General features: G+C 38.8%; 1 protein-coding gene across 4 annotated transcripts; it reads right to left on the bottom strand.

Moving 5' to 3' along the window:
* Nucleotides 1–567: 567 nt before the first annotated feature.
* LOC127448194 (cell surface glycoprotein CD200 receptor 1-A-like) lies at nucleotides 568–12565 on the bottom strand. Of its 4 annotated transcripts, none has more exons than XR_007898480.1 (8): nucleotides 12448–12561; nucleotides 12114–12332; nucleotides 10608–10679; nucleotides 8605–8910; nucleotides 7981–8244; nucleotides 7555–7672; nucleotides 6878–7470; nucleotides 1395–1479 (listed from the first exon to the last, which is right to left on the bottom strand). XR_007898480.1 is itself a non-coding variant. In XM_051710550.1 (7 exons), the coding sequence occupies exons 1-7, from the start codon at nucleotides 12181–12183 to the stop codon at nucleotides 1387–1389; spliced, it is 987 nt and encodes a 328-aa protein (XP_051566510.1). In that variant the 5' UTR covers nucleotides 12184–12561; the 3' UTR covers nucleotides 568–1386. The 4 variants fall into 4 exon arrangements, 1 of the variants encoding a protein (XP_051566510.1); XR_007898481.1 differs by having other exon boundaries at nucleotides 12461–12543; XM_051710550.1 differs by having other exon boundaries at nucleotides 568–1479; nucleotides 6878–6941; nucleotides 12114–12561.
* Nucleotides 12566–14548: the final 1983 nt, after the last annotated feature.

The following is a 14548-nucleotide window of genomic DNA, read 5'->3' as shown; positions in this document are numbered from 1 at the left end:
TTCTTGGCGTAGCTAGTCAGATCTGCTCTGATAGCATGCATTGGGTCAACTTGAAACCATCAGATTCCTCTGCGCAGAAGAGTAGTGCTGAAGCACAACTGACTTATTTATTTAGATTTGTTTGTTTGTTTGTTTATTTAGATGTCACTAGAGGAACCAGAATTCCGTAGCGTACTGTTAATTTGCAACTTTTCAATAAGGGTATGAATGAGATTACACCACCCTTACCACTAGAGAGCGCAAAATTATTTTGAATGTTATAACCAAGGCACATTACCAAGCTTTAAGATCTAAATTAGGATCGAATGAAAATTCTCGCTGTCATAGTTTTTGGGGATTCCCTGTTTTATCAAAATCAAAAGAGGTTGATACCATCCCACCAGTATCAGTTTCGGCAGGAGTCTCTTGTGTGATATCTGAGGGCGTATCTTTCCTTTCCAATGACAAGAATTCAGAAAGGTATACAGTTACCCCTAAGTTTCCACTTCGTTACCCTCCACGCTTACTCATCCAAAGGAAGGGGACTGTGTGATTTTTATTTTTATTTTTATTTTTTCATTCGCCTTAATGAGGCTGAGATTCTTCTGGGCTGACTCTATTCACAAACCCCCCAGTGTTACATATTCAGTCACAATCACCACTTGATGGTGGCTCTATTAAAAGCAAGTACAAGTCAGACACACAAGTCACATTATTTAACATCACTTTTGACCCAAAGCCAGGCCTGTTTGTGCAGAGACAACCAGCATTCACTGGAATCGAACATTAATAATATGTAACAGGTTGAAAGTAGTTTATTTAAAAAGAGCTTTATACTTTGTATTAAACTAAGATGGATAGTAAACTACAGATAAAAATAGGTTAAGAACACATACTGAAATATAAAGTAATTAAGTTTATTTACATATTTTGATCCATTTTAATTGTGCAAAATGTAAAATATGTTCTCCTTGGGTTTTTACAAGGCCCACTTTAGTATTTTTAGAGGACAAAGTTGTTTGCTGTAGTTTTGTCACCTTTAACACTATGAAAGGAAAGATATCTTTACAAATTTGAAAAGAACAATATTTGTTAAAGTGAATAATAATAGACAGTTTCTACAAATCTGCATTTTAGTGATATCACTGCCACTGAAGTAGTCCAGTCTTTCCTCATCACTAAAGACAATCAATGTTCCTTTGTAATCACCTTTCATCATTTGACTTAGTGTGACTTTTGTTCCTCAGTCAAAGCCTGTTTGCTTTGGGGATGCTCTCTTGAAATGACAGTTTTTCCACTAGTATGATTTTCATGTGTTTAATTCTGACCACACTTTTCTCTGTTATGTATCACTCTTCTGGTATCTCATTTCATCATGAAAAGTGATGAAAGTGTGTGACCTGCTGCTTAAGCATTGAAGAGTTCAGCTGAGGAGTTGTAGATGGAGTTGACTCGCTGTATATAACTTGCATAGGGTTCCACCTCTTCAACATCATGGGGCTTCATACACATAGCATATGCTTCAGTGAGCGATACATCAAAAACCATGCTTTTATGAAGTTAAAAATACACAATTTCCCCATCAAAAGTTTGGACACACATATTTACTCTTTATCATTACTTTTTCCATTTCATAACTACAACAAATGGAAGTATGGGAATTATGTAGTGAGCAAAAAATGCTTAGTAACGCTAAAATAAGGTTCCCTTTGTTAACATTAGTTGACAACATTAGTAAACATGAACTAACAATGAACAATACTTTTACAGCATTTATTAATCTTGGTTAATTTTAGTTTCAGCATTTACTAATACATTTTTAAAATCAAAATTTGTATTTGTTAACATTAGTTAATGCACAATGAACCAACATGAATTAACTATGAACAATTGCATTTTTATTAACAAAGATTTATAAACGCTGTAAAAATATATATTGTTCATTGTTAGTTCATGAAACCTAATGCACATAATAATCGTAACAAATGTAACCGTATTATAAAGTACTACCAAACCATCTTAAATTTGCCTAAACAGATCTGCACACTTAATTTTCCTTTAAATTAAAAGTTAGTTTTTAAATAAATTCATACACTTATTTTTGTCTACAAAACTAATATCAGGCACTTAAGGATATGCCTTTAGATCATAAGGCAAAGTACATAAATTCAGCTGTGTGTCCAAACTATTGTTTGATAGTGTACACAAATGGAGTCATTTTAAATACTGCTCAGCATAGTCAATCTTGATGAAGTCCAATATATATATATATATATATATATATATATATATATATATATATATATATATATATATATATAACAGTTGTGCTCAAAAGTTTGCATACCCTTGGAGATTTAGTAATATATGTACCATTTTTAAAGAAAACATGAGTGAGCAGGCAAAACACATTTCTTTTATTTCTTATGGGATTCATATTCAACTGTAGGTTATAACAGAATTACACAATCATAAAACAAAACATGGCAACAAAGAAAAAAATGAAATGACCCCTGTTCAAAAGTCTGCATACCCTTAGTTCTTAATACTGTGTATTGTTCCCTTTAGCATCAATGACAGCGTGCAGTCTTTTGTAATAGTTGTCTATGAGGCCCCAAATTCTTGCAGGTGGTATAGCTGCCCATTCGTCTTGGCAAAATGCCTCCAGGTCATGCAAAGTCTTTGGTCGTCTTGCATGACCCGCACGTTTGAGATCTCCCCAGAGTGGCTCGATGATATTAAGGTCAGGAGACTGTGATGGCCACACCAGAACCTTCACCTTTTTCTGCTGTAACCACTGGAGGGTCAACTTGGCCTTGTGCTTAGGGTCATTGTCGTGCTGGAAAGTCCTAGTGCATCCCATGCGCAGCTTTCGTGCAGAAGAATGCAAATTGTCTGCCATTATTTTCTGATAACATGCCGCATTCATCTTGCCATAAATTTTCACAAGATTCCCCATGCCTTTAGAGCTCCACCCCCCCCCCCCAAATCAGTGAGCCACCACCATGCTTCACAGTGGGGATGGTATTCTTTTCACTATAGGCCTTGTTGACCCCTCTCCAAACATAGCGCTTATGGTTGTGACCATAAAGCTCTATTTTGGTCTCATCACTCCAAATTACAGTGTGCCAGAAGCTGTGAGGCATGTCAAGGTGTTGTTGGGCATATTGTAACCGGGCTTTTTTGTGGCATTGGCGCAGTAAAGGCTTCTTTCTGGCAACTCGACCATGCAGCTCATTTTTGTTCAAGTATCTTCGTATTGTGCTCCTTGAAACAACAACACCATCTTTTTCCAGAGCAGCCTGTATTTCTCCTGAGGTTACCTGTGGGTTTTTCTTTGTATCCCGAACAATTCTTCTGGCATTTGTGGCTGAAATCTTTCTTGGTCTACCTGACCTTGGCTTGATATCAAGAGATCCCAGAATTTTCCACTTCTTAATAAGTTATTGAACAGTACTGACTGGCATTTTCAAGGCTTTGAATATATTTTTATATCCTTCTCCATCTTTATAAAGTTCCATTACCTTGTTACGCAGGTCTTTTGACAGTTCTTTTCTGCTCCCCATGGCTCAGTATCTAGCCTGCTCAGTGCATCCACGTGAGAGCTAACAAACTCATTGACTATTTATACACAGACACTAACTGCAATTTAAAAAGCCACAGGTGTGGGAAATTAACCTTTAATGGCCATTTAAACCTGTGTGTGTCACCTTGTGTGTCTATAACAAGACCAAACACTCAAGGGTATGTAAACTTTTGATCAGGGCCATTTGGGTGATTTCTGTTATCATTATGATTTAAAAAGGAGCCAAACAACTATGTGATAATAAATGGCTTCATATGATCACTATCCTTAAATAAAAGACAGTTCCCTATCTGTCACTCACTCGACATTGTGTCAATGTAGTGACACTAGGGGTCACTCTTGGAAGCCCCAAACAACTCTGCTTTTTGAAAAAAGGCCAATGGGAATTGGCGAGTGGAATTTGCATGCCACTCCCCCGGACATACGAGTATAAAAGGAGCTGGTATGCAACCACTAATTCAGATTTTCTCTTCGGAGCCAAGCGGTTGTGTTCAGCGAGCTGAATTACTCTGCCGATCCATTCACCTCGAAAAGCTGTTGGATTTACGGCGCATTACATTGGCCTCTCCCCCTCTTGCACTGGTGAAGTGCAGAGAACACCCCTGGGTGCTTCAGCAGCTAAAAGAGTATATTCTTCCTACTAAAAGAGTATATTTTCCCTTCTTAAAAGAGTGGCATTAACGGAGAGCATCTTTTTAAAGATGCCTCTCCATTTGTGTGTATTTCCTGGTTGCGGTCGTTACCTCTCCGCTTCCAATGGCCACGATCGTGGTCTTACGTGCTTGGGCACTGCCCACGCAGAGACAGCATTCGTGGACGGGTCATGTTCTCACTGCGAGAGCGTGACCATGGCAACGTTGCAGTCGCGGTTTTCCTTCGTTAGAGGGAAAGACCACCCCAGCGGCTCCCTGCCTCGGTCCTTCTACCTATCGGTTTGAGGCCACATCGGTTAGCACTGGGGGTGATTTGGGGACCCCAATGGGAGCCATTCCACCGGGTAACTCCCCACAGACCTCCCATTCCCCAGTATGCTTGTTTGCCCCACTGGGATGAGACCACCTGCTCATCTCAGGGCGAGTTCGCAATCTCGTTTCGGCGCTCGTGAAGTGGATGAGCTCTCGATTGCAGCATCGGAGAGTGGGCTGTCCAGTCTGATGCTGAGGACTCAACTGGGCTCCCACCTTCGGGTGTGGTCCCTAGTCACAACCTGACGTGCAGCTGGCAGCGATGCTTGCCCAGGCGGCTGCGTGTGTCAGGCTGGAGTGGAACCCTCCACCCCCCCTGAACCCTCGCAGCCTGATGATTGATTCCTGGGCCCGGAGCGCCGCTCACAGCCACGCCTCGCCCCGGTCCCTTTCGTCCCGGAGGTGCATGAGGAGCTCACAAGGTCTTGGTGGGCACCTTTCACTGCCTGGACCTGGTCTCTGAGCTCCTCCGCTCTCACAACCCTCAATAGTGGGGCTGCCAGGGGGTACTTGGCAATTCCCCAGGTGGATAAGGTGGTTACGGTGCACCTGTGCCCACAAAACGCCGCCACCTGGCGGGACCGCCTGAGACCCCCATCCAGCGCCTGTAGGGTTATGTCGTCTCTGGTGACTGAGGCCTGCGGTGCCGCTGGACAGGCCACCTCTGCCCTGAACGCCATGGCTCTCCTGCAAGTGCACCAAGCCAAGGCGCTAAGAGAACTGCACGAGGGTAGTTCTGACCCGGGATTGATGCAGGAGCTGCGCTTGGAAACCGACCTCGCTCTCCAGGGGGCGGCTGTCCCCCTCCACCTTGAAGGTGTATGTGGCCACCATTTCAGCACATCACAATGCAGTGGATGGTAAGTATTTGGAGAAGAACAACTTGATCATCAGGTTCCTGAGAGGTGCTAGGAGGTTGAATCCCTCCAGACCGAGCCTCATCCCCTCGTGGGACCTCTCTGTAGTCCTTCAGGGTCTACGGGGAGTTCCCTTTGAGCCCTTGGAGTCAGTTGAGCTAAAGGCACTCTTTTTGAAGACTGCCCCCTGACTGCGCTCACTTCCATCAAAAGGTTAGGGGACCTGCAGGCGTTCTCTGTCAGCGAATCGTGCCTGGAGTTCGGTCCGGGTTACTCTCACGTGATCCTGAGACCCCGACTGGGCTTTGTGCCTAAGGTTCCCATGACCCCTTTTAGGGATCAGGTGGTGAACCTGCAAGTGCTGCCCCAGGAGGAGGCAGACCCAGCCTTGGCGTTGCTGTGTCTGGTGCGTGCTTTACGCATCTATTTGGATCGCACGCAGAGCTTTAGAAGCTCCGAGCAGCTGTCTCCAAACAGAGGATCACCCACTGGGTCGTTGACGCCATCGTGATGGCATATCACGCTCAGGACGTGCCACCCCCCGTGGGGTTATGAGCCCACTATACTAGGAGTGTAGCAGCCTCCTGGGCCCTGACCAGTGGCGCCTCTTTGGCAGACATCTGCAGAGCAGTGGGCTGGGCATCACCCAACACCTTTGCGAGGTTCTACAATCTCTGGGTTGAGCTGGTTTCGTCCCGTGTATTTTCAGGTACGAGCAGGTAAGTTCCGGGACAGCTGGCTGGGTGTACCATTTGCGCATAACGCCTTTCCCCTCCCTTGAGGTCAAGACATGCGCAGTCGTGTTCACAAACTGTGATCCTTGGATGACTTGAATGTTCCCGAAGGACCATTCGACACTAATAAGAGCGTTGGGGAGGTTACGTGATGGCCAGATGCACTGGCTACGAGGCACACAGCGGTCTGCCTGTCTCGCACCGCCAGTCCACGTAACACAGTTCAGCTAGTTGTGGCATTTTATATAGGGACCCCTAGTGTCACTACATCGACACAACGTCGAGTGAGTGACAGATAGGGAACATCCTGGTTACTTTCATAACCTCCATTCCCTGATGGAGGGAATGACATGTTGTGTCCCTCTTGCCAAAACAATGAACTACCCGTTGAAATGGCCGGGACCTTGTCTCGGCTCTTCACCACAAAACCTGAATGAGCGGTTGCATACCAGCTCCTTTTATACCCATATGTCCGGGGGAGTGGCATGCAAATTCCACTTGCCAATTCCCATTGGCCTTTTTTCAAAAAGCAGAGATGTTTGGGGCTCCCAAGAGTGACCCCTAGTGTCACTACATCGACACAACATCTCGTTCCCTCCATCAGGGAACAGAGGTTACGAAAGTAACCAGTATGTTTTTTTGCATGATCAGTCATATTTTCAAAATCAATGCCAAAATATCACAATTTCTGCCAGGGTATGCAAACTTTTGAGCACAACTGTATATATAAAAACACCACTTGATCTTACTCCTTACCTGGATTGGTTTGTCTTTAACAAGTGTAGAGATTTTGGATTTGCAGCAAAGCATTTTCAATACACTAAACAGACATTGAAAAAATAGCTATTAATAAGACAGACATTAATAATGAATCAACCTACCAACGCTCTCGATCACTAAATTTTAGGTGAAGGGTTGGGCTAGATCATTTAAATATGCAAAAAGGTGGGGCCTGGGTAGCTCAGCAAGTATTGATGCTGACTACCATCTCTGGAGTCACGAGTTCGAATCCAGGGTGTGCTTAGTGACTTCAGCCAGGTCTCCTAAGCAACTAAATTGGCCTGGTTGCTAGGGAGGGTCACATGGGGTAACCTCCTCGTGGGCACGATTAAGTGGTTCTCGCTCTCAATGGGGCACGTGGTAAGTTGTGCGTGGATCGCGGAGAGTAGCATGAGCCTCCACATGCTGAGAGTCTCTGCGGTGTCATGCACAGTGAGCCACGTAATAAGATGGATTGACGGTCCCAGAAACGGAGGCAACTGAGACTTGTCCTCCACCACCCGGATTGAGGTGAGTAACCGCACCACCATGAGGACCTACTAAGTAGTGGGAATTGAGCATTCCAAAAACTGGGGAGAAAAGGGGATAATATATATATATATGCAAAAAGGTTTAATTCAACAGCAGTTAATCATGGCATTAAGAGATCCCACCTTAGGCTGTTAAGCTTCCTGCAAAGTACATAAACCACAGCCAGAAATACAGTGATAAAACACACAGAGCCGACTGCTATGGAAATAATTTCCCATGGAATTCTGTGATCTGAAAGATCTGAAATGAGAAAAGATTAGTTCACATTAACTTTGAAATATAATTCATTTAAAATGGAATATAAACAGATACAACTTCAGTATTTTATTGTCAAAGCAAATGTCTTTTTGAATATAATGCCAGCTGTTGCTATAATATGGGACTGTATACATGAATGATTACCTATAGGCTTTGTGCTGTCAATTTCTTATTACCGATTTTTGCTAAAGTCTGAGCATCATTTCATCAAAATGACCTACTATCTCATTGAAAGTCAATGAAAAAAAAAAAAATGTTCCTGCACTTCTATTAAAATACAGTGTGCTTACCTGGTTTTATAAGATCAGGTGTTGTGTTCTGTTGCCAGTTAGGATAATTGGCCACACAGGTGAGGTTACTAACATTAACAACATCGTGCAGATATACTCGATTCTCCACAAAAGGCACATCACCCTTATTGATAATGCTGGTATTTGAAACATTTTGCAATGCAGGTTCCCAATGAAGAGTGGGTGCAGACTGTTCATATTTGGCTTCACAGATAACATACCACTGACCATTTTTAAACTCCTGCCTGCTGACAAGATTGGGAACTAAAAAAAAAAAGGAATTTAGAATATCAATACCATACCAGAATATCAATACCATTGGCTTCATTTCTGGTCCAAAATACTTAGTCCAATGAATCGAAGTGTTCACACTTCACCAGCTCGTGACCACTTTGAGAAGTATAATAGACTTAACTAGTCTTGTTGAATGTAATTAGATAACATCAAATTTATACTGCTTATTGAAAAAGGTACTTGTGCTTTCAGTTGATTGAAGTCTTTTTAGTGTGACAAACCTTTCAAACAGAGTTAAGTTTAAGTACTTATTCAAGACACTGACTTTTACTCACTATTTGGCAATCATGACATATAGCTAAGTTGATGTAAACAATAACTTGTACTTACCAATTACAGAAACTTTCACTGTTTGAGCATATGTTCCTTCTCTGTAGGATATATCACACGAGTAAAATCCTTCATCTTCCTTTGAAATGTTGGGAATGAATAATGAAACTCCATTTGAGTGTATGAGATGCATCTTTCCATCATTACAAATGGATTCCAGCTTAGATGGCACCATGCCGATGAAACACTTTCTGCTTTTCAAGCTAATATTCCAGGTGATATAAATCAGCTCATTCCATTTAACCTCAGAATTTCCACATGTTAAATTGACATTGCGGCCCTCCATAAATGTCTCAGCTTTGAAAACTACAGAAAATATTTGAATGTGCATAAAATTAGATTAAAATAGCTGAATAATATTGATAATAATTAGAATAATACATCTGTTTAACTAGAGCATTACAAGAAAAAAAAACGGCATGAAAACTGTATTTTCAGTATGTTTGATCTGCTTTCATGGCTAAAAAATTGTTGTTCTATTCATACTGTATAGTTGATTTGGTTAGTCTTAGCAAGCAAACTCACAAACAAATATTAAGACAAGATGGACACGTATCTAGCTAAAATTATCTCTCCCAGCCATGCCAGACTGCTCTTATCCCATGGTGTGTCGCTTCCTTCCCTTACCCTAAAAAACACCTATACTCAGGGTTGGGGAGTAACGAAATACATGTAACGGGAATACGTATTTAAAATACAAAATATAAGTAACTGTATTCCACTACAGTTAGTTTAAATCACTGGTATTTAGAATAGTTACATTCAAAAAGTATTTTGATTATTGTAGAGATTACTTTGCATTTTATTGTCATTTGTTTCATTTAATATTTAGTTCTTTCAGATGGAAAACATTTATATAAATAAATTATATGATCCAAAGTGCATTTGAACAGCGGTGAAACACTTTCTTATGATGTGTTACATTCATACGAGCAGACAGAATTAAGTTTGAAGAAAGTTTGGAGCAGAAGAAATAGAAATAAACCTTGTGTAAATTGTCAGCTTTACGTTAAGCTAAAATGCTATTTCTAGCCATTTTACATGCACGTTACCAGGCACGATCATATTTTTTTATTAAGAAAATTCACGTTGGATCATAATTTCTTTTTTTCTAGTAAGACTTTTGATATTAGGGCAAAAATTGTATTCTTGATATAATTTTTGTATTGTTTTCCTGTAAAAATATCTAAAAATCCTTAAAGCAAGATCAATTTGATTAATCTTGTTTTAGGAACAACACTGCATTAGATATTTAGGTTTTTCACAGAATGTATTTTTAACATGTGTATTTTGTCTTACTGTACTGGCAGAGTTTTTATAGTCAAAACAAGTGAAAAAATCTACCAGTGCTGAAGAAGTAATCCAAAGTATTTAGAATACGTTACTGACCTTGAGTAATCTAACGAAATACGTTACAAAATAAATTTTACAGCATGTATTCTGTAATCTATAGTGGAATACATTTCAAAAGTAACCTTCCCAACCCAGCCTATACTACTGTAATACTACTGTACACTGAAGCTTTACTTTCACAACAAATGTGACACATTTGTCACTTCCATGAATATGGTAAATTTTTATGTTCCATTACTTTTTTTAAAGCATTAAATCCCCTAAAGCAAAAATACCATGGTTTATTTTGTTGTTCAAATTATTACATATGTTAGATAAACTAATTATCTAACATGAAATTAACCTAGCATGAAAAGTCTGGAGAAAGCGTATGATTTCCCAACTGTAGTTTTACTTAAAATTGTGACACCAAAGAACTAAAATAATTTGGACCCTTTCAGCAGAATAGCAAAAGCAAGAACATAATTTCCTTACATTTACTACATTTTTACAAAGATTTTAGCATTGACTGCACTCTGCAAGCACAATACTCTGTTACTCAAGATACTGAACAAATCTTTATCTTTAATGTATCAGAAATCTAAAGGTAAGTGCTTGTTAATTTACCTAAATAAATAATAAGGAAGAAAATAAAAGTATAGTTTTCTGACCTGTTAATTTACTTTCCAGCTTGTCATTCCTAGCTTGAAGTGGTTGTGTTAAGTTGATGTTTTGATCTTCTCCTAAGATGGTTTGTGATAAAGTATGTTAGTACCATGTTAACAAGACAACTCAGCCACTCAGAACATGGAAACACAGTCTGTCAACTTAGTTTTTCTCAAAAGTATGTGTTTGTTACACAAATGTAAGTGTAGGGATGCTAAAGTTTAGTAGAAGCTTCGATTACATGGATAACTCATGTGTTAGAACATTACTGATTTTTGGTTAAAGAATAGGTAAGCATTTATCAAGATTATTTTAGTACAAGCAAAAGAGGTGTAATTCTGAACCAAATGCAGTTTGAACAACTGGTCTGCAGTAAATCAACAACTGACATACCACCACATGAACCACATTTAATGGCATTATTGTGAACAGTCAAAACACCAGTGTCATTTGGTTCCATGTACTTGCTCATAAGGGCATGCTCTACATTTACAGGTTTCTATTCAGGTGCTTCTGTCAGCCTCAAAAACCTCAGCAAGACAGTTCCCCCCAAAGAATCCCCCAGAGAGGAAGAGAGCCTCGTCATGGCATGTGCTCTCATAATAGAAACAAACACAAATAGAAACACACACAAAAGCAACACATGCATTTGAGAGTACAGATTCCTCATTCTGCTGTACATCCATCACTATTGTGAGCTCCATGTAACCACAGAGAGGCACCATACTAAACTTTCCTTGCATTCTACTGTAAGTGGAACAGTATAAAAATAGATTTTCCCCTATAGTGATCAACAGTTACTGTCAGTTACACTCTCAATTTAATCACATTGCCAAGTCATGACCTGAAACTTTCAATATACACTAAAGTACGTGTAAAAGTTTGGACACATTTGCCTTAAAATGTTTCGAACTAAATGCTTATGCTTGAATGCTTGATTAGATTTGTTGACAAAAAAGAAAAAATTATAATAAATTGTACCTATGTACTATATGAATTTATGTACAAAACTATTATTTAATTATTTTTTATTTTATTTATTTATTTATTTTCAGTAGGTAAGTTGGACCGGACAGTGAGAGAAGTACAGTCAACAAGTGTCCAGTATACATGGGAGCTCCAAAACTATTTAAAAAGCATTTGAAGTGAAAGTCCAGAGTGTGCAGAGCTGTAATCAAGATTACATGTAATTTTGAAAGATGTAATTTTGATCACTAAATAACTCCCATACATCAGTTAGTGTTATTTCACAGTTTTAATGACTTTACTATTATTCTAAAATTTGGAAATAGTAATAATAAAGAATGAGTAGGTGTTTGCAAACTTCTGACACATAGTTTTTGTCATAGAAAACACAGGCCACGATTTTAACCACAAATCAAAAATATGCAGAGGCCTACATAAAATGGTAAACGACTTAAGTTAACTATTACATCTCATAAGATAAGGGTGAAATTATTCTTAAATGTATAGCTACAGACATTTTCACATTGAAATCTGTTCGAACTAACCTCTGGTATGATGTCTTGCCACAAAGAGGCTCAGGAGAGCAACCACTGTCAATGTCCTATTGTTCGTCATGGCTTCAAAACTCCAGTCAGCTCCTCTTCACTCACAAGTTCCTTTAATATACTTCTATGGTTTGTACTCTTGTGTCCAGATTTAAACTGTTATGCACTTGTAGTCAAAGTATCTTTAACCAGCTTGCCCGATTGTCTTTTTCAAAAGCACTGAAATGTCACACATTCCGATTATAGACACACTTCATCACTCTTAAGAATAAAGTAATACATGTTTAACCTGAAGCTACAAAAGTTTTTAGCATCTGTATTTCTGTCTCTTTACCAATCTCTCATACATTCTCTCTTTCCCTTGTCTCAGTTCTCCTCCATTTGTTTCCTTTAATGGTGTGATGCTGTCATACACTCCTCCATTTTTACTTTTTTTATAATTTTTTTTCTTCTCCCACATATGAAAATGTTGACTTCCTGCCTTGTTAACCACTGCAGTCATGTGTGAGAGAGTGTTTTCTTAGTGCAAGAACACTGCAGTTTGGCAGTGTGTTATACTGTAGCCTATAAGGTGATATTGGTTAATTGTGTTATCCAGCTTACGGAATTATGAGAGTACATCTTACAGCAACCTGAAAGCCCCTTTCTGTACTTTCTGATTTATGAAGTCTGCTTTGATTAAAAAAAATGTTTTTGCTTCCTATAACATATTGGAAAAATATGCTAAATAAAAAATAAACTTGTTACAATCAAGCAAAATAATCAAAAGTTTATACAAATGTATTAAGCACCTAGTTTTGTCTTGAATACCCTAATTTAAAATCTTTCGCAGGTGCCCAAAGCTCTTTCATGAAACTCTCATGACAAAGCATCGCTGGGGCAATTTTTGCAAGCACCATCAAAATGTCGCCCTTGGTCCATATTTTAAATGTCTCTCTGATGCCATATTCAACTCATTTTGGAGCATTCCATTACTTTACCCAATTCTATATTATGTTAAATAATTTGAAAATTCTCTTATCATTTACTCATTCATTTATAATGTAATTTTTAGTTTGCCATGGGACACAAAGGACATTTTTAGAACGTCCTAATTGTGGCTCAAAAAATAGAAAGGCACCATAAAAATGATCATAAAAGTAATCCTGTATTAATTTGCTTTATTCCAGGTCTTGCAATGCTGTGTGATTGCTTTGTGTGAGGAACATATCCAAATTTAAGTCTTTATTTAATAATCAACATTCCCATCCACCATAACAGTCAGATCCCACACTCATTTAAAGGGATAATTCACCCCAAAATGAAAATTCTCTCATAATTTACTCACCTTCATGTCATCCCAAATGTGTATGACTTTCTTTCTTCTGCTGAACACAAACAAAGCTTTTTATAAGAATATTTCAGCTCTGCAGGTCCATACAATGCAAGTGAATGGTGACCAGAACTTTGAAGCTCAAAAAGCACATAAAGGTTGAAAAAAGTAATCAATAAGACTCTAGTTTCAGAAGCTATATGATAGAGTAGATGAAGTATGCGAATCAGCCAAAAAAAAAAAAAACAGAATTAGAAGAACTCTGTCCTCTCGTGAATGCGCATAGGAGGGATGGTGAAAGTGTAGATTTATAGTAAAAAAGGACTTAACTATTGATCTTTTTCTCACCCACATTTATCATATCGCTTCTGAAGACATGGATTAATGCCTTAAGACCTGTTCAGACCAAATCTGTGACATTTTTGCAAGATGAACTGATAAGGTCTATTCACACCGAGAAGAATTAAACGTAAACATATTTCACCCTGGAAAAATGACAAAAAGCTAATATCTCATTGGTCAGTTAGTTTTCATCATACCCGAAGGAAAAACAAATCTGACAGCTCTCTGTAAAAGAAACCTTATGATTGTCGGCAGACTATTTGGCAGACCCAATGTAAAAAGCTCCATAGGAATTGATTGTTCCAATTCAAAAGCTTGTTCAGAAGATCAATTGCTCCAAAAAAAAAAGCAAAAAAAAAGCTTGGTGTGAATAGGTGTAATTTTTAACATGTGTGTTCATGTATTTCATGTCTTTTATTTTGGAAATTTATTTCTAGTTCCTGTTTCATGTCATGTGGTTCCCTAGTCATGTGATGTCCTGTTTTCCCTCCATGTTCATGTGTCTTGTTTTCATTGGTTCATTGTTTGATTATGTTGTTTAGAGTTTTGTTTGTTCATTGGTTTTCTTTGACATTTGTTCTCCCATGTCCATGTATTTAAACCCTCATGTTTTCCATTGTCCTTTGTTAGGTATTATGTATGTTTGGTAACGTTGTTCATGTCAAGTCAAGTCAAGTTTGTCAAATCAAGTCAAGTTTATGTTAAGTCAAGTTTATATTCAAGTTCATGTTTATGTTTCACGTTTATAGTTAGGGTTTTTTGGATTTCACGTTTGTTAATA

The sequence above is a fragment of the Myxocyprinus asiaticus genome, chromosome 11 (genome assembly GCF_019703515.2).
Source record: "Myxocyprinus asiaticus isolate MX2 ecotype Aquarium Trade chromosome 11, UBuf_Myxa_2, whole genome shotgun sequence".
Lineage (NCBI taxonomy): Eukaryota > Metazoa > Chordata > Actinopteri > Cypriniformes > Catostomidae > Myxocyprinus > Myxocyprinus asiaticus.
This window is presented reverse-complemented; position numbering and strand designations above follow the sequence as displayed.

What these genes read in the sequence shown, in the direction of transcription:
- LOC127448194 (XM_051710550.1), bottom strand. Translation starts at nt 12,183, where the DNA reads ATGACGAACAATAGGACATTGACAGTGGTTGCTCTCCTGAGCCTCTTT. An exon ending in GGCAAGACATCATACCAGAG is followed by an intron (nt 10,680 to 12,113) that starts GTTAGTTCGAAC and finishes AAACCATCTTAG; the next exon opens with GAGAAGATCAAAACATCAAC. An exon ending in AGGAAGCTTAACAGCCTAAG is followed by an intron (nt 6,942 to 7,554) that starts GTGGGATCTCTT and finishes ATGTCTGTTTAG; the next exon opens with TGTATTGAAAATGCTTTGCT.